Source organism: Python bivittatus, unplaced genomic scaffold (assembly GCF_059951505.1).
Source record: "Python bivittatus isolate LINGU-HERP-01145 unplaced genomic scaffold, Pbiv_v1 ctg000610_np1212, whole genome shotgun sequence".
NCBI lineage: Eukaryota > Metazoa > Chordata > Lepidosauria > Squamata > Pythonidae > Python > Python bivittatus.
The window spans coordinates 43,835,760-43,856,314 of NW_028277088.1; the positions used below are offsets into that span (position 1 = coordinate 43,835,760).

Genomic DNA, 20,555 nt, shown 5'->3' on the forward strand with positions numbered 1-20,555 from the left:
CTCTCTCTTTCCCCTACAACATATTTTTGATTCAGTAGTAAATGGCAAATATATTCTAGGGATTAAAAACAAAGAAGTTTGATCTGGTTCTGAAATTTTGGGGTGGGAGGTGGAACATAATTATAATCCAGAAATGTATGATGCTTTATACTATGTCTAGTTTTATGGCTTTCCTAAAGAAAACTCTCTAAGTTGCATCAGCTTTGTACGTTACCTCCTTAAGAGAACAGATCATGGTGTAACCTAATTCTAAATTTTAACTGATTTCCTATTTCCCTCTGGCCATTATGAGACCTAAACTTTGGAAAGTCAGAGAGGCAAGGATGCAAAATCCTCCAGTGCATGGTTTTCCATTGTGCCTATGTACGTATGTGCCTCCTAGAATCTGTATACTTCTCATGGATGATGTTTACTGAGCTCTGGATGCTTAGATCTAGATTTTGGCAGCCATTTTTGAACAATATAGATAAAGGGTTTTTTGTTGCTTTAATATACAGAAGGAAAAGGAGTAGAGAAAAGAAAGACAAAAAAGATAAGAAAAAAGATATATAATTTATAATATTGTAAATACATCTAAATAAAATGCATGTAGAATACTGTACATGTAAAATACTTCTAAAATACATATTAAAATCATGTAAAAATGCCAGTTTTTAAACAGCATTAAGCCTCATCCACACAGAATAATATTGATCAGTCTTACTATTACAGTACATTAATAAACAGCCAGTTCATAAGCAGAGAATAAACAAGTATTATTAATTCAAGACTGTGAATCTGGGGTCTCACTGCTTTTCCATTGTACAAGAGTAACCTTTTTTGCTGTACCTCATGGCTAATAAATCTATGGTTCTTTATATAATGATGCATTCCAAATGTTTGGTATATAATTTGAAATCATGTTTATTCATTTATTAACAAGATTTATAAGGCTGCCCAACTTAAACAATGTGACTCTGGATAGCATACAGCATAAAAGACAAACAATAAACCAACCCCCCCCCCCCAAACCACAAAACATTAAACATAAGATACAATATAAATGGCAACAAAAGAGAACAACCAAAAGGGGACTCTCACTCAGCTGGCCCCTAATGCCTGGGGAAAGAGCCAGGCCTTAATGGCTTTCCTAAAGGTGAGCAGAGAGGGCCCTGCTGTATATTGCGGAGGGGGACTATTCCAGAGAACAGGGGCAATCACAGAAAAGCTTGCTAGGTGCCATAAGATGACAAAATTTAAAAGAAGAAACCTGGAGCATGCCCTCCCTGTGGGAGCATGTAGGGCAGGCAGATGTTCTTGGGAGAAGGCAGCCCCTCAAGTAACCGAGTCCTGTGCCAGGTAGGACTTTAAAGGTGATAAAGCACCTTGAATCTCACTGAGAAGCTTGTTGAAAGCAGTACAACTCACGGAGTAGCAGTGTTAATGGGTATAATGAGATGTGCTCATAACTACCGTGCTGCTGCATCCTGGGCCAACTAAAGTTTCTGGATGGTCTTCAGTAGCAGCCCCATGTAGAACACATTGCAGTAGTCCATATCTTGAAACTATGTTACTCTTCCCACAATTGTATTAACAAACTTGTGGATATTAAACCAAAGCAAAGCCCCAATTTTTCATAGATAGGTAGTATACATATTAGGTAGCCTGTTAATTTATCAAATTGTTCTGTTATGCCAATGAATTTTGGTGCAGAATATTTATAATTATCAATACAACTTAATGTTATCAAAATTGTTGCTTTTCTGAACATCTACTTGGGCAGCATTTTCTGTGGTCCCTTAATACCATGATCACATAGAAACCCTAAATTGTCTGTCTTACTAAATGTTTTTATTCTAAGTAGAAGATTAAATGCAGCTCCATTTCCATGCAAATAAAAAAAAAATCATTTTGCTAGGCTGAGAAAAGAGACCTGTATGCAAAACTGAACCTTTCCATGGATCAAGTGACTGAGTACAAAGCAGTCCAGCAAAAAAAAGATGAAGAAATTGCAGAACTTAAAGAAGATCTTAAAAGGTTAGAAATTGACTGAAATGATTTCAGCCTGGGGGGGAATATAAATATATGTAATGAACAAATAATATAAATAAATGTAGGATTTTTTTTCCCCCTGTTAACATTGACTTTTCAGGAAGCAGTGTGGTGCAGGGGTTAAAAGAGTGACTTGCAAACTAGGAAATCTCTGTTTTTGCATTGCTTCTTTATCATGAGCTTGCTACTTGACTGGGAGAAATTACATTATTTTGCTCTTGGCTTTTTCCCTGCCCCCACCATTTGCATCATGGAGGACAATAATATTGAAGACGCTCCCCTCTTGGTCTTTGCACTTCTGCACCTCCACATTCTGTGTTTGTCAGTTTAGCTGATTTATTTCCAGTCAGCTATGGTACATCTCAAGTCATACTTTGTGAATTGCTTATACTGAAGCTCTGGAGAGCTTGTGGGGAACTGTTTTTCACTTGGTGGGAATTCTTGTGTCACCTTAGCTCCTTGAATTAACATGCCTTCTCCTGTCTCCATAGAGCAGGGTTCCTCAACCTTAGCAACTTTAAGATGGGTGGACTTCAACTCCTGGAATTCCCCAGCCAGCATCCTCTTGCAGAGGAGCTGTTGCTTCACAGTTTTGAAAAACGCAAGCAAGCAATTTTGCCTCCGTAGTTTGAAAGCTCTCCCTCTCCATAGCTACTAATCCAGTACTGGAGGAATCACTACACCAGTGCACATAACATGAACTAAAAATGTGAAAGGGAGGCAGAACACTGATTGAATGCTGATCTTGCACTCTCCTATTAACTGCAGGGGGTAACCTCTTAGTTCACAATGGTCTCAACATTTCAAGAGTCAGCTGCAATAAAAACCACTGAGCACCAGCTTCAGAATAGTTTTGAGGAGTGGAAATGGTGGCAGTATGAAAGTGCCAGGCTTGTTTTAAAGAGCTGTTGTAAGAACGGCAATGATATAATACATGTGAAGATCTTAGTTTAGTTGATAGTATTGTACAACTGTATTAATTGTTATGTTTGCAAATATTTTTAATCTGCTCTTTCTTCAAAAATATAGTTCCTAATGTAGTTGCTGATAACAATTAAAAGGCCCAAAAATAAAATTAACATGGAATTATAAAAGCAACACAGAAACAGCCTCACCATTGGGGGGGAAAAACCTGAGATCTAAAAAAAGTGAATCAGTGACACTTATATTTATATGTGAATACAATATATTCATACAATACATTTGTAGATTAGATAAACAATTTATCAAAACATTTGGATATACATGACTATTGTAAGAGTTATATTAAGTGGCATACAGTCAGGCCAGGACACAGTGGCAGAAATGAATGGTCCTGTTTAGCAGAATAAGGGAGGGAGGCAGAATCAGGGCAAACAAAATTAAGATAGGCCAATATGGTGTCAAGTGATACTCTGTGGCCCACCAAACTTAAAACCAGCCTTTGCATTACCTCATATAGGAGGGTTGTCTATTACATCCCAATGTAAGTTTAGCTAATTGCACCACTGCATATTCTATGATTTTGCTTTTTGAGCACAAAATTGTACATTGGCTGTGCAGAAGAAAAGAGAATGACTTGAGGCCTCAGAGTGGTGCTAGAAATGTATCATCTTAAAGACAAGAGTTTTTCAAATATTGTTCTCCCACTTCAAATGTGTTTCAAATATGTTGGAAAGCAACTCTGAGGATTCCCATCCAGCATTGCCTGGAACTCTGGAAGTTGTAATTCAACATAGCCGCAGAGAACCAGGTTAGGCAAAATTGCTCTAAGTGGGCAGTTTAGTGAGGCAGTTCTGTTCTTCAGGCTGGAATCTATTATCATTTGCAGATTCTTATTTTTTGGTCTGTACTTTGATCTCTATAAGCATTTTAAATTTATGTAAAATCTAAAGATGTCTGCTGCTTCACAATACCTGATTTTTAAGAAATAAATATCCAGGTTGATGGTTTGACAACTTTTTTTGAAAAAAGTTAGAGACTTACCTATACTTGAAGATAAAGGAGTGCTAGAATCATTTTTGTGTTTAGTGCTCTGTGAAGATTAATAGTATTGTTTGTAGTGTTAATTATGATAAGGCTGATGATAAAAGCAGTTAAGGAAAATTGATTGTGTTTTTGAACAGGGTCCAGACAGAAGTCAGCAGAGCAAATAAGCAAATTCAAGACTACTGTGGTAAATTCAACGAGATGAAATCAGACCGAGACAACAATGAGGCCAAGTTACTGGCTGAACTGGATGACCTAACTAGAACAAAGCAGTTTCTGGAAGAACGGTTAATTGAACTTCTTAGGTTGGTAGATTTATTTTTAGGTAACCTCGCTACCAAGTGGAAAAATCTAGTTGTTTTTTTCACCTCTAAATTCTACTGCTGCAGAATTTAAAGCTATATTTATAGTGCAGTGCCTCACAAAGTAAATCTTACAATCTTCAATTGAATTTATTCTGGACATACTGTGTTCTTATCTGCAGCACTAACTATGCTTTTTTTGTGTGTGGAATTCTAGAGGGACCAGTGTTTCTCCCCCCTTACCCAGGAAGTGTGTTACCACTCAGGAATGGTGTTTGCTTCCCAGGTCTGCAGAAGCCGAATCGCCTAACTTACTCCACAACTCACTATCAAATTCCATATACTGGGATATGGCAATGCCACATTTTCCTCCAACATCTTCCCAATGTTTTTATGTTTTAGGGATGTGTGGGTGAGTTGAGGAGATCTGGGGGTGAAGTGGTTATGGAGACTGCTTATCTGGATGCTGTTCTATTGTAACAGCAACGCCCTAATAGTTTGAGGAGAGGTTGCTTTGGTTTCCTTTATTTAATAGAACAAATAAAAAGAGGAAAAAAAAGGAACCCCACAATAGAACAAAAAAGAGTTTCTCATATGTATACATGAAGTTTTGTACAAAGTTTGAATAAAGGATGACCATGTTCCATTGTAAGCATGGTTATATATAGGTGGTCCTCACTTACCAACCGTTCGTTCAGCAAGTGTTTGAAGTTACAGCAGCACTGAAAAAGGAGATTTACAACAGGTCCTCGAAGTTGTGGCCATCACAACATCTCCACAGTCACATGATTGTGATTTGGGTGCTTGGCAACCGGCGTGCATTTACAACAGTCACAGCATCCTGCAGTCACATGATCACCATTTGCAACCTTCATAGCTGGCTTCCGACAAGCAAAGTCAATAGGGAAGCTGGCAGGAAGTCGCAAGTTGTGGTCACATGACAACTCAACAATCACAACTATGGGTGATTCACTCCATGACTGCAGTCAGAACTGATGTCATAAATCGGCAGAGTCATGTGATGTTTCACTTTACGGCCGTATTGCTTAGCAGTGGAGTTGCTGGTCCCAATTGTGGTCAGTTAGTCAGGACTACCTGTAATCCACTTCCATAAGCAACTTGTTCTCTGTGCTGGGCACAGAGAGAACTGCTCCTGTCTGTGCTCCTGCACTCTGAAGATGCCGGTCACAGGTGCTGGCAAAATGTCAGGAAACAAAACTTCCAGAAAACGGCCACACAGCCCGGAAGACCCACACCAGCTATTGTATGCCAGCCGTGAAAGGCTTCGACAATACATTAACTTGTTCTTAATTCGCAGGGAACATCAGGATTCAATCCCCTAAGTAATTAGGGCCATAAATGTATCTAGCGTTGAAGGATTAGTCTCTTAGCAATAAGGGCAAAGGGAATCCATTTCTGTTACCCAGCCCATCATTTTCCATATAGCAGGCACATAGTACAAAATAATATGAACATCCAAAAATATTAAACCTTATCTCAAACTCAGATTAATATATGTAATATGAACACGGTTAATATGTATGATGTCAGTAACACTCCTGGGGCTAGAAAATATTTGTTGTTGGTATATTGATAAGGCAACCCATACCTTACCCTTTGCACTGACCAGTCTGATTGTATCACAAGTTCAACACAGCAGCAATTTGTGATGTGGTCAGATACCTATTTTGGCCTAGATAGTCTCTTGCTCACTTGTTCTTTGCTGACAAGAAGAAATTAATATTCTTGAATCTGCAAATACATTCTTCTGTTTAAACCTAAAATGGAAGAATTTATTTGCAGAGTCAAGAATATTTGTATCCTCTTCCTATGCGTGTGTAATTGATTGGAAGCAATGTAGTCTTTGTCTGGGCTGTGGCATCACACCCTGCACTTTCGATACATTTTTTTTACCATATATTTGACTGTTTGTTAAATCCTGTGGTTTATGAGTGATAACTTGACATTTAAAGCTGCAGAGAAAAGAGTGTATTTTCTCTGATAATTATCTAAATAAGTGCCTAAGTGCATTCTGTGCACTTGTCTGTAACAAGTTACCTCCCTTAGGTATTTGGTAGCCTTGTTGTCTGGTTCATTTTTGTAAATTTATTCTTCCTTAAGCTGTGTTCTTTTATGTAAAATTCTGCAAAGAGTATTTGCCATCTTTTGGGTTTTCTGAATGTTTGCCATTCAGTATTATCAAAGTCTAATGTAGGCCCTATTGATATATAAAAGGAATCTGAATTAACCAATAATCACAAATTGGTGCTGGTTTCATTCAGTTCGTAAACAGAGTCATCTAGTGTGCAATGTGCCAGTGTGAAAAAGTAATTACCCCCTTAGATTCCATAACTGATTGTACCACTTTTAATTGCAGTAGCTGCAACCAAAACTTCATGTAATTGGTGATCAGTTTGTCATGGCATTGCATAGGAAATTTGGTTAAGCAAACCAGCAAGGGCTCTGTTACTGGTTTAACAGTATGTTCACACAGGGAACCTTGGCTTATTATACTCCCAGTCACCCAAGATATAAACCAAAATTTGTTCTTGGCTCATGATTTTAGCATGTTGACAGAGGCTCAAAACCAGGAACCTAGTTCACACATAATGTTAACCACAGGCAGAATCATAGTTTATTTATCTGCTTCTGCTAAGAGAAGAAACCAAAGAGGAATGAATGAGCAATGGGTACCAATGTGTACCTTGTTCCCTAATAAGACAGAATTCTGTTTTTGTTTCTTTGTTGATATGAAGGTATGCATGTGTATATATGCATGTCCATGTAGTCTTACTCATTCTTACATTTCTCATATGCTAGAAAGTAAAGTCTTCCTCAAGTCAAGCTGGACTTTTGGTGATTTCATGGACACACCCATATAGTTTGCTTTAGTAACAATATGGAAATAGTTTCCCACTGCAGTTTTACAGAGTGTTTTCCAATTTCTCAGGCTAACCTGCTGCCCTCATAGTTCCTGGTAGTTTAATCCAAGTACTAACCAGCTTTGAATCTGCTTATGTTTTTAAAACCAACTAAGATCAGCATGTACTGCTTCTTAGCAGAACTTTTCATATATTATAGGCAGTAAAAAAGCAAGGTAGCCTCTCAGGAATTCAACCAACTTCAGATTTATCCAACTGTCCTTAATAGAGAAGGTGAATTTTGCTATAGTGGGCCAGGCTTAAGATTTTAAAGCATAAATGATCAAATGATAAATTATTCTCCCATACATGCCTTTGAAAGGGACAAGGATGCTCTTTGGCAGAAATCAGATGCTCTGGAATTCCAGCAGAAGCTCACAGCAGAGCAAAGATGGCTTGGTGATGCAGAAGTCACCAGTTGCTTAGACTGTCAAAAAGAATTTGGCTGGATGAATCGCCGACATCATTGCAGGTCAGTATGTCGAGGGGACTGAACAAACATGAGCAGTGAGGACTGGTCAAATGTTAAACAGTCAGCAAATTTTCCTAGGTCTATTTCTATAATATGTGTCATATACAAATTTGGGTTTGCCCCCAGTTCCAACAAAAGTAGTATTCAGAAGATATTTGGAGTTTCAGTTCCAGGAAGTTGTAGGACAGAAGTATGCTGTTAAGTTCAGGTGTTCATGTTTCATTTATGCTACATGGTAGGATCTTTGCTCACAGTGTACATATAGTATAGCTAAGAATGACGCATACACTATCAAAACCTCCCTATAGTATGTGATAGGGTAAAACAATTGTGGTTTTCATAATGAGTATTCAGGGAGGAGGCATGACTGAAGGAACAGCACATACTTTGCATTCAGAAGTTCTCATTTTCTGTTCTAAAATATGTATCTAGCATTGGAAACACCCATGTCTAGAACTTGAGTCACTATAAAGTCTGACCATGTTAAGTGAAATGAACTAATTGTCTGATTTACTGTAACAAAACTTCATCTGATTCTTCTCACCTTCAAATTCATTTCTGCCACTATTCTAGCAAAATCAGAATGTGGATCAGGAAGGTTGGAAGGCCACCTCACAGTGCAGATCATAGCAATTCTGATGGATTCTGATCTAATCCTAATAGATTCTCATACATTGGCATTTTGTGGGGGTGAGGTGATATCTAAAAAGGCAAAATTGCAATCACAGCAGCATGATCAAACTCTCACCCTTTGGTATGTGTGTTAATGTCATGTCACATACAAATGGGTGGAGACTTCAGTTGTGCTGCCATGATCTCTGTACTGCCTTTTTTAACCTTCCACCTCCACTCCCATGGATGTCAGTGTCATTAAACCTGAAGGCCTCTGTATACCATGTTGATTGATCCTAGGATAAAGCACCATAATTTGTCTGAAGAGCTGGATACTTGGGGTGGTCTCCTACTCAGGGTCAGAAGTGCAGTTTGCATCCATGCCATCTCCAATTCATACCAAAAAAAATGTTATGATTATTTTAGTAAGCTATTACTAAGAAGTGTTCCATAAAATGAAGAGGAGGTCTAATGTGGGAAGAAGTCCATCTATTATACTCTATAATCTTCAGAAATGTTGCTTTACTTTGAACCTAGTAATTGATCATACTGGAACAGTTAATGGAAGATAGGCTGCCTCAGAGGCCAGCTTTGGATATTTCATGCAAAATGGATGATTACCTGTCAAAGGTTTGTGGTTCTGAATATTGTATATTAGGCTTATGTACATGTTACCTGAGACATTGTGTGGTCTTCCTAATTGTTGTAATGGGCTGACAGTTGTTCCATGATTGTTCTAGATTTAGAGAAACTGTGTTTTATATGTATTTAACCAATGAAAGAAGTGCTGGAACAGTTATGGAGGTTGTCTAGGTAATCAGTGGAGTCCACAGCAAATCATGATACCAAAATGATAACATGGACGATGTCATTCAGAAACGCTGCTGTTAGATCCTTGCATCCTGATGACTGGTACAAATATATAAGCCACTACATTTATGTGATGATGTTTTCATGCATGTTTCATCATTTGCTCCCATTACCCCTCTACCAAAGTCCATGCAAGTAATATCTTTGCAGAGAGTTGTAGCAGATCTTGCTGTTGCTAGCTAGCCTGTATGTATTTTTGTAAATAGAATTCCCAAAGTCAGTCCTGTTCAGTTATTAAATGACAGTATTAACTATTGGTTAAAAACTAGCAAGTTTCTAATACAAACTCTCAGGTCCTGCATTCCTAGAACAATACTGGTCTTTAATTTTTTATTTTATTTTTATGGTTTATAAAACTACAGTAGTTTATATAATAGCAGGTGTGAGAAGGGAGGCAGGAATAGAGAGAGAGAGAAGGGCTGACATGTATTGCTCAGAAGTAAAATTTTTGCCCTTTCTTTATGGGGAAAGAATGAGATTAGCCCAGATTTTGATGAATTTATGCATAAATATCAGGCTAGTTATTAAGAAATCACTTGTGTAGCATGATGTCATCTTTTAATGGGTGAACTGAAGAGGAGGTTCAAGGCAATACCATTAATCAACTAAAAAGGCTTTAACTGCTTAAATCTGCCCCATCAACTTGCATCCTGAATATAGTGCAGTAATACATATAGTTTCTCAATAAAAGTATAGAGTGAAAGAAAGAAAAGAAGATTGACCTGTTAAGAATAATTTCTGGTAGCTGTTATTATTTGGACAATGAAATAAAATATTACTCTTTTCAGATATAATTTTAATATTTCTAATTATTTCAAGGAGATCCAGTGCAGTACCATTAAGAAATGAGTTTTTTCTGTGTAGAATATTGTGTCCCATAAATGCCTTAATTTTAAGTATATTTTTACTTTGTTTTTTAAGAATGTGTGGACGCATTTTCTGCTATTACTGCTGCAACAACTATGCCTTTTCAAAGCAAACTGGGAAGAAAGAACGCTGCTGTCGAGCTTGTTTTAAAAAACTGAGTGATCCTGTTGATTCTGAATTAAATATTACTCCAGAAGAATCATCATCAAATCTGCTGGCCTCACCATTGTCCCTGGTCCATAAAATTTTGGGTGAGCTTCAACATATTCTTTAAAATAAACTGTAGATTTACAAAAACTTCAGATTGGATATTGCATTATTTTTTGCTCAGTTTGTTAAATAACCCAGGATATGTTTCCTAATTAGAGAACCTTAGATAAGAAAATTAGAAATAAAGATATTACTTGCATGTGAAACTGGGATGATGACATTCAGAATGAGCGACCTATTTTCTTTGCTGTCCCATCATTTCCTGCAGTAGTGCAGTGTTATATTTTCACTGTGATGGAAACATGTGCAAAAGAGCACCTAGAGTTTCTGGATTTTCTTTCAAATGCATGCTTCATTCATGTTCAAGTGGCCTTGTAGGTATTAAAATCTTAGCAGAAGATATGCTGAAGAGAAGTGGGGCACTCAAAATCCAGCAAACCAATGGGTTCTCTTTCAACTCAGGAAACAGGTTTTATGGAAACAATATTTATGGAATATTATGTGGATTAGGCAGAAATGGATGGGTATGCTATTAGAAATGACCACCTTGTTTAAACATCTTGGAGATTGTCATTCTGCATTTAATGGTGACTTTTTGGAGTACATGAGAAATGTCTGTTGGTGAAACATCAGTGCAATTTATTTAATGTCCTTTCTGGCAGCCTAAGTCTACAAACACTGCCCCCAAAATGAAGTCTCCCTGCCATACAAGTAATGTTCTTTGTATCTTTTCCTTCTGGCACAGTTACAAATGAAGCCTCTAAATCCACAGATGATGCAGTGTTTGATATAATAACAGATGAGGAAGTGGGCCAAATACAGGAAAGTGACTCTGTTCACAACAAAAGCCAAACTGAAGAAGAATCTCTGGACCGTAGTGTGCCCGATCTGTGAGTAAACATAATTTTAAAAAATGGCTGAGAATACCACTGATTAGCAGCAAAAGGATGTGCATGTATTTACTGGAAAGGAAAACTATTTCTTTCACCTTCAAAAATCAAAGGATCATTGTAGATTCATTGGGAACATAGCAATAGAGACAGATGGAGACTGCTTTGGCTGTTTTATCTTCCCTTGGAAAGGGAATCACCTCAAATTCAGAATGGTCTTCTTTTCAGGTAAATATGGGGGTTTTAAATGTATACATTCTGTCAAAACAGGCAGAGTGTGCAGTGTGTTCTTTCTGGACTCACACCCCAGCACCAAACCACGAAAAACTGACAGTGCATCTTCTGGTGACTTCTCTATGTGAGGTAAATATTGGATAGGTTTAAAAGTGGAGGAAGAGGGACTCTTCCCTCCCCTCTCCCAACAAAAATAACAAAAGCTCAGTTCAGCCTTTTCTGGTGAGGTCATTTCATCATTGTCCTGCCTATTGAAGCCCTTGGCTGCCAAAAATAAATAGTAGAAGAAAAATATGATCCTCAGTCATGAAAAATTGATAGCCCTGATCTAAAAAAGTTATGAGAATGGTTCCACATTATGACAGAAGATCTAGTTCTGCTGCAAGGTTTGAAGTAAGTAAATGTGCAGTATAGTGGTTAAGTTGTTGGAGTAGGCCTAGGAAAGCCAAGTTCAAGTCTACCCTCAACTTTGTAAGCTCACTGGGTAACTTTGAGCCAGTCCATTTCTCTCAGTTCAGTCTACCTCACAGGCTTATGGAGGAAATTGGAGGATGGAGGATGGAGTGCTGTCCATGCTGCCTTGAACTTGGAGGTGGGTCATAAACCTAATAAATAAATAAATACTTAGCTAAACTCAGAGCCTGTTTGGTGTAGTGGTTAAGGTATCAGGCTAGAAACTGGGAGACATGAGTTCTAGTCCCTCCTTAGGCATGAAGCTGGCTGGGTGACCTTGGGCCAGTCACTCTCTCTTAGCCCTAAGAAGCAGGCAATGGCAAACCACTTCTGAAATCTTGTCAAGAAAACTGCAGGGACTTCTCCAGGCAGTTGCCAGGAGTCAACACTGACTCAAAGGCACACACACACATACACAAAGATAAAACTAAATGGGCCATCTTGCCCTTCTCAAATGAGATATTTAGCATGTGCAAATTATTATTATTATTATTATTATTTAGCTTGAAATAATCTTGCTTATATCTCTAAATTGTTAACTTTTTTTTATATGTTAAGTCATGTCCAATTCTCAGAGACTGCCTGGAGAAGGTCTTGCAGTTTTCTTGGCGAGGTTTTTCAGTTCTTTGGCTATTGTAGCTGGAGAATTCTGCAAATCCAGTTCAGAAGGTTCCAGGTTGTCTGTATTTATGATTTCACTTTTTTTCCCCTTATGATTAATGTATAACCTTTCATTGATTTCATGTCTGTAGTCTTCCTTATGGGTAACACTTTCCTCACAGAATAAAAGAATTTGTAATGCGGGCAGGCACTCAACTTTTCCGTTCCCAATAAATGGTAGGAGAGTGAATGTATGAATCTGGTTGTTGCATATCCTGGCTTCTGTGGAAAGAGAAGGCAACGGTGAACTCCACGGATGTGGGGATTCCATGAAAAGTAATATATGAACTCAGGCATAATGTAGCTTGAAGACTTAGTGTTTTGGTGTTAACAAAAGTGTCTGAATCAATGGCTAGCCTTGAGCATTTCTTTCCCTCCCCTCTCCTCCATCTGCAGATGGGAAAACAGAATTTAGAGTAATTTCAGCAGACTCCAAGCATCTGTTTAGTCATTGACTTGAGTTTATTTTACATAATAACAACAACTGGTGTATATATTATAACTAGCCAACATTCTGTAATTGAATTAGGCACCACACAACCAATTTTAAATCAGGGGACAAAGTCTATGAAAGTTCTTTTACTCAATATCTCATAAATCTATTACCGGCAGGAGCAGAAAATCTATATAGGCTACAGTAATATTGTAGTCAGTGTAAAGCATATTTCATTGTGAAAGGCAGAACAAAAACAAATACTTGCATTATCTTTATTCTGTGCTTTAGGCTGTACAGAAATATCAGTATTTAATGTGAAAAGGTACTTATTGCAAGCAAAGGCAGGCTAAAACATTGGTGGCTTCTTCAATCTACTCTTAATTCCTGGCAGTGCATTTTCATGATCAGTGATTGATTACAAGTAAAAGATGCCAGGATTTAGCGTAAGCTTTTCAGAATTTGTTCTAAAACTGCTACATAATTTAAGACATTTTAATTTTGCCTTTTTTTCAGATGAAGCCTATAGCATAAGAAATTAGTACTGCAGTGAGATTCTGTCCATTTTCTTTGCCAGAAAACTACAAGGTTTACAGTCATGATAGCTATATTGAGAAAAATGCAATTCATACTGCTTGTTTTCATGAGTGCTCAGGGCAACTAGGGCTAAAATCAGTCTAAAGTCATTCCTGAGTAAATGTCCTAGGTCTCTTATAAGGGAACCATGCTGGTTTCCTCTGCATTATATGTGGCAGTTCCACTTTTGGAGCCATTTTCATCAGTTGTATGCCATTGTTTTGTAACTTGGCATTTAACACAACAATTATTTTTTAGAATTTTTGCCAAATTCTTTCTAAACTTCACACCAATAAAGACATAGAGAACTGGGTTGAGGCAACCATGGAAATAAGCAATTGCTTCTGTTATGATCAAAGCGTAGTCAAACCTGTAATTCAGTATGATAGAACGATCTGAGGCACGAATGAGTTTCAAAAGGTTATAAGGCATCTGCGTCAAAATGAAAGTTACAACAATAGCAAATATTATTTGCAAGGATTTGTGCTTGTGGAAGCCCTTAGCACTGAGTAAAGTTTTTACAATAATTGAATAACATATAAGCATGATAAGCATGGGGCAGAAGAATCCAAGTGTCATCTGAGTTGTTTCTGTGAACAGCGCCATAAACCGTGAAGAATAATTTGCAAAACATATCTTTTTGTCTAATTTTTTCTCTGTACTGAAGATGAACTGTGGCAAAGCAAGCACCAGAGAGATCACCCAAGTCAAAATACAGGCTACAATACCCCAGAACCTTCTTTTGCGTTGACTGATATGAGTTTTGGTTGCTTGGACAATTACAAAATATCTGTCAATCGTTATAGAAGTGAGAGTTAACATGGAACCGTACAGATTCAAGGTGTAAAGTCCTAGGATAATTTGACATGGCAGAGTGTAAAAGATCCACTCTTTTGCAGCAGAATAAGCCCAGAAGGGCAGCGTACAAAGAAAGCTCAAATCAGCAATAGCCAGGCTCACTAAAAATGTGTCTGTAACCGTCTCCACATTTTTGTAGAAAACTAGAATTATGATAACCAGAGAATTTCCTGCCACTCCAAAGATGCAGGCAAATGAATACATGCAGAGAAGGAAAACTCGCTGGAACCCCAAAAAGGTTTCATGTGAGTAGTTTTCATTATAAGTGTTGTTGCTAAGGTATGCATAGTAATCATCATCTTCTTCCATGTTTGCGTTCCTTCCCTTCTTTAATACCTGTAAGCACATACATTGGAAAATGGTTTCACTTGATAAGTCTACAGTTCAATCTTTCGTCTTTGTTATTGGGAGGTGTTTCTATCAAGATCCACCAGCTTGGAGAGGGCAGCGTGGGGAGTGATTGGCAGTTGTAGTCTAGACACAGATTGAGGAAGGCTGCTTCAGTTTGTCACTTTAATTTCTTTAGTTTGAGAGTGCATCAGACTAACTTACAACAAAAATACGCTTATTGTTATTAGTATTAACAATGTAAGGCAACACTGAAATTAATCTTTATGAAGAAAAAGAGAGGAAAGCTTGGAAGATTACATCATAAAACTACCTCCCTCCTCCAAGATGAAACTATTCAGAAGTCTTCTTTCTTTCTCCTCTATTAAAAAAACAAAAACAAAGAATTCACTTGTTGACAACCAACATATATGAACAACCCATTGCTGCAGATCAGGTGCAAATTTCTTCTTCCAGTATTATATAACATTCTGCCCTGAGCCTAAAAAGTCCACAATTCTTGTTGACTTGATAAGTTTCACATATAGGAAAAGTAGCCAAGAAGATTGATCCAGGTCAGATTAACAACCCTATTGATTTCAGCCCCAAATGTGACAATAGGGAGATAAGTTCAAATCTTTTGAGTTAAAGTTCCAGTTTCTAAATTGCACTTCAACAATAAGGCGATAGCAGCCAACTCTTATTAAACATTCTCTGATGTGTCCAATATATACAAAACATTTTTACCATTAAGATCAAAGGAAATTAATTGCACACTTTGAAAGACAGCCTTCCACCATCTTGATAAGCTGTTTTCAGAGGTAACATAAAGTCAGCTTCATCAGTTCTTTGAACTTCCTAAAACATGATTTACTGGTTTATAAATCTCAATTTAATTCCCTAAAATCTCCAACCACAATAGAACTTCAGAACCAATAATGGCATCAGAACCAAAGAGTCCAAATAACAAGTATCTAAGTTGAAAAAACTGCCAAGAAGCTGCCTAATATAAATCATTTTTTTTGTTTAATTCTATAGAAGTTTTAAAAGCAGTTTCTTCAGAATTGAATTGATCCAAAATGCTAATATCCTGGAGGCCCAGTTTGCCTAGAAAATAGATTTATTCACTATTTTTAAACAGGAATTATCCCATGAGATAAACATTTTATGGGTAAAAAGGTCACAATTATATCTGCAAACCCTTATTTTCCATCTATGTCTTACAGCTATAATCATAGGTAAAATTTAATTTCATATGGGAATCACCAATCATCAACCTGAGATATGATCTGAACCTTCATTGTGAAATATGTTTCTACTATATTGATCCTGAATGAAGGTGTGAGATCATACAGCTAATCAGATATGTGTAAGTGCACAATAATTGTGCCTGCTATACATCAGTAAAAGGCACAAAAGAGCATAAGTAGTCATCCAGAAGGGATTTTCAGGGTGGTTAAAAAACAACTGAAAAAAATGGCTTACATAGATATAAACAACAACTGTAAAAATTTAAAACAAAGTATAAATAAGTAATAGTGGTTGGGGGGAAATGAAAGGGGGAGAATGGACTACTGAATACTCCTTTTTACAATGTACCTTTTAATTACACTTTATCCTTTTGCATCTCTGTTTTCAAACTACTTTTGTAGAGTGCTTAATCAAAATAAAACTTACCAAATACTTTAAAAATACTTTAAAAAAACAACAAATAAAATTCTTAAGTTGAATATGCATAATAACCATAGGAAGCTGGAGCTAACTGATGATTGATTGCATCCTTTGATGATAATACCTGGATTTGTTTGTTCCCACTTTGCAAATAGAAATACTACAGTAATGATGCATTTTTATAGCAAATATTCTTGGAAAAGAAAATGAACCAGTTATTCAAAAGTTGTATAAATGGGTATGAAAAGGGAGATTAAAGAATGTGGAACTAATAAAAAAAAATAAAAGCAATCTGCTTTTTAAAATACAACATATTTAAAGAAGTATATAAACTTTTCAAAGTCATTCTTTAAAAAGATGGTGATTTCTCTAGTTTGTTTTCCTATATGTGTAGATTTTAAATATAAGTCTGAAGCAGATAACAGCTTACCTTGCAGTGGTGGAACAGCTGTAGTTTAATATCAGACACAGCATGGAGGTGACATTCGTGGTAGCGATACGTATTTATCTGTTATCATCTGCTTCCTGTTCAATGTTTTACAAGAAAAGATATTGCATATGGTTAACCATTAGATACCTCTGCCTTGAATAACACAGTTGATTTTGGGAAAATATATATGTGATGTATATATCGCAAGATACATGTGATATAATGAAATTGTCATATACATTTTCTTGTATGATCTTATTGCAAGTAGAAACAAATTATGTTACTGAGGATCAAATTAGAAATGCCTGTTTGTGCCAATTTAAAATATTGGCTTTATCTTGGTAACACCTATATAGTTTTGAAGATATTGGAAATAGTCATGCTGTTTTTAAGTTTTTAAGTTAGCTGCTCAAAACATCCCCAATATAGTGAATTGCTTTCAAGAGGCATGAGTAGTTTTACATGAAAATTTAAAACAAAACAATAGTATTATATGACTATCTGGAGGAAAAGAGGCAAATGTGCCTATATTCAGCACTTTTTAATTTGTTGTATCTGCAACAATTTTATTAAATTTTATTGGAATTTGACACAATGTTGAAACTAATTCATGATCCTAAGATTCAGATATTAGTTCAGGAAGTGAAGGGTTTGTTTTATAGGCCACTTCATAAAGATTCTGTGCAGATTCTGTAGGGCAAGCATAACAAATCATTTTGGTGGGTAGATATTTTGAAAGCAAGCATGTTGTGGGCAGTAAGGCTGCTATGGTAGGCATGTTCAGAAACAAAACAAAAACATTGATGGGTCAGGGAGTTTGGAGGGTACCAAAGGAACTGTTGAATATCCCCCCATAAACAGGATTCTGGGAAAAGTAACCTTGTCCCACTCAATAGGTATTAAGTCTCCAGTTCAGAGCTTGTCATTTCTAAAGTCCTAGGAGAACTTACTGGATTTGAACTGAAGATAAATTGGTTCCTTCAAATTTCCAGGCTTCATTGTGGTCTTATAGGTTTCCACTGTCTTCCCTGGAATCTCTCTCAGCATTGTGGTCCTTTTCTGACAACTTTAGAGCTTTAGTGCTTCCTTATTATGCAGTGAAAGGTGAATATTCAAACAACATCTTCTTAGACACAGCTAATTCCTCTTCAACCTGCTTTCTTATTGCCCATAAAAACTTTAAGGTCTTAATAATTCAAGAAATCTAATATTACTTGTCCCCAGTGAATTGGCAATGGGGAAAAATATTTATTTGAAATAAGGAATATTCCTATTATGCTACAAATGTATTAACAAGTAGTTGATACTGAGATGATAAACCCATATAGAGAGAGGACCATTTGCAAGTCTTTTGGGGATTGCTTTTCCACAAAGGATTCCTTGAATATAGAAAATCAGCATACTAGAGAGATTAGTCCTTATCTTGTCTTCTTCTTGGCATGTGATAAGGCCTACATTCAGATTTACTACTACAATGAAGTTTAGCCATAAGATACATCACCACAACGACTTATTTTCTTTAATTAAACATTTTAATACATCAAATGCATTGGATCTTGTCCAGTGATAACACTTACTGGGTTTAAAATATAGATATATACACACAACGCCCAAAAGACTTTCTGTGATAAAGGTTACTATATTAACAGATAGATTTTTTCTTTTATCCTTTTTTCCCCTTCTCTACTTGTTTGTCTTGAGATCTGAAAGTGTAGCTACTGTAGTTTGAGCTAACACATCCATAAAATGTTTCAGAATGAAAGAAGCTGTTCAGATAATTAGAATACATTTGTCAGTATTCAGTCCCCAAAAGCTCTGTTAAAAATGCTGTTCTCAGTGCAGAGAGAAAAATATATTACCAGATATAAAATACTATTTACATCACCTGTCTTAATGTTGTCAAACACTGATATGACAAATACTTGTGAAATACTGTTTAAAAAGAGGTAGCATATATGAGTAGCAATCACTTATCACGAACAATGGCCCGCTGTGGTAAAGTTGTGAAAACACCAGATGCTATCACCTAAATATTTATGCTAAATATTAAAACATTTGGAATATTACTTACAACAGTGTATCTGGAAAATATCAGGCTTGGTTGTTATCATGGGATGTGAAATGATCCATTATATATCCATTCATTCTCTCTCTCTCTCCCCCTCTCCCTGTCCCCCTCCTCTCACCCCTATGGGTGGTATGTGTCTTTCTCGATCTTGGTTCCTCTACCAGAGGCCTGGGAGTTTGAGGGTTCTGTGCAATATCTTAGCTGTTCCTAGCACTGCACTCTTCTGGACAGAGAGCTCTGATGTTGTTCCTGGGATCTGCTGGGATCTCCCAGCTTAGGAGTAATCAGGTGCTCTTACCACCACTGGGACCACTTTGGCACTTTACTTTCCACATATTTATTTATTAAAATGTGTAATACATAATATACATTATACAGATAAGAGTTGAGAATCAGAAATTCCATGGTCTGAATCTCATTTCTATCCATTCATAGAATAATAGTGTCAGATGAGAAAAGCCTTTCTCACTGAGTATCATGCTCCACCATGTTCTGCTGGATATCTATGAAATGTCCATAAACAGGATACACATGGAGTAATATCCTCCTATTCATGTACTCCAGCAAATGGTATTGCTAGATTTTAAGCAAGCCACCTTGATTCAGAACAAAAGAGAATGAAAGTGATTAATGTTGTCCTTTTTTCCTACCTATAATTTTTTGAGTCTTCCATTTATGCCCAAGCAGATCTGGATCTGTAATTATTGGGCCTGAGATACTTTGATGAATTAGTTAATCTCTTCTTCCATTTGACAATCCCTGTTTGAACTGCTCCCTACACCTCTCTCATTGTAGGCACTTGGCAGTGGCAACAGCTGTGGGATCAGCCTGGTTCCCACTCGGAGGGGACCCATCTGGGTAGTAGTTGATTTGGATTGTGATTGTAATTTTATTCTGCTGAGCTGGCTGGTTCATGATCTGAACTAGCTATTCCATCTGGATAGGCATTTGGACCTGTTTTTGGAGCAAGGTGTTGGCTACTGATTGATGCTGGAGTTGCCAGATGATCAATAGCCATCATGCTAATTGTTAGTTTGTGGGCAATAGCTCTCCTTCCATCATGGCACAAGCATGTGAGGCCAATCAAGCTGTCAGGCTCCCCAGTCTCAACAGTAAATCTCTGTACCCCAATTTTATCTAGCTTGACAGCTAGACTCAACTGAAGTCTCTTAGACAGAGGACATAGTATGGCTAGATAAAAATCTTTATTGCACGTGTTTGAAACCATACTGAACAGTCTGTTGTCCTCTGTCGGCATGTGACCGGCTCTTGTCACCAAAAATAAATTCCTTTTCCAAATGCAATTCTTAGAAGGTTTTTAAAATTAATAATAAGAAGGGATGAGATTATAAGAATTCTGGCAACTGACATATTTCCAAACATACAGGCAGTGTATATCCTCAGGATACATTAGGGTGGAATCTTTCTAATTGTTCTTATTTGCTGTCTTTCTATGAATGGGAAACTGTGAACCTTTTCATTAATAATGAAGGAACTTGCAGGCTGTTTATAAAACTATTTCCTGAATCTTTATTAGTCTGGGAATTGACTGTCAGGTTCGGTCAGCACGGGGCTTCAGGGAAGCACGGGGCTTCAGGGAAGCTCGCAGCCAGACCACGCGGAATCCACCGGCGGTAGCTAGCGGGGAAAAGAGGAACTGAAAGCGCCGCTAATTAACGGGCCACCTGCGCCCAGCCAAACA

At 37.1% G+C, this 20,555-nt stretch overlaps 2 protein-coding genes across 4 annotated transcripts in view; one reads left to right on the forward strand and one right to left on the reverse strand.

The window, feature by feature from the left end:
• FYCO1 (FYVE and coiled-coil domain autophagy adaptor 1) overlaps positions 1 to 20,555 on the forward strand; it is a 49,233-nt gene that overhangs the window by 15,544 nt on the left and 13,134 nt on the right. For both annotated transcript variants that reach the window (XM_088150909.1, XM_088150910.1), the window contains 5 exons: positions 1,898 to 2,016; positions 4,137 to 4,304; positions 7,545 to 7,694; positions 10,098 to 10,294; positions 10,999 to 11,143. In XM_088150909.1, the coding sequence (XP_088007035.1) occupies positions 1,898 to 2,016; positions 4,137 to 4,304; positions 7,545 to 7,694; positions 10,098 to 10,294; positions 10,999 to 11,143 (779 nt within the window). The remainder of the gene's footprint in view (positions 1 to 1,897; positions 2,017 to 4,136; positions 4,305 to 7,544; positions 7,695 to 10,097; positions 10,295 to 10,998; positions 11,144 to 20,555) is intronic.
• CXCR6 (C-X-C motif chemokine receptor 6) lies at positions 12,907 to 16,831 on the reverse strand. Of its 2 annotated transcripts, XM_025173834.2 has the most exons (3): positions 16,786 to 16,828; positions 15,019 to 15,066; positions 12,907 to 14,693 (listed from the first exon to the last, which is right to left on the reverse strand). In XM_025173834.2, the coding sequence occupies exon 3, from the start codon at positions 14,664 to 14,666 to the stop codon at positions 13,635 to 13,637; it is 1,032 nt and encodes a 343-aa protein (XP_025029602.1). In that variant the 5' UTR covers positions 14,667 to 14,693; positions 15,019 to 15,066; positions 16,786 to 16,828; the 3' UTR covers positions 12,907 to 13,634. The 2 variants fall into 2 exon arrangements, with proteins under 2 accessions (XP_025029602.1, XP_025029601.1); XM_025173833.2 differs by having other exon boundaries at positions 12,908 to 15,066; positions 16,786 to 16,831.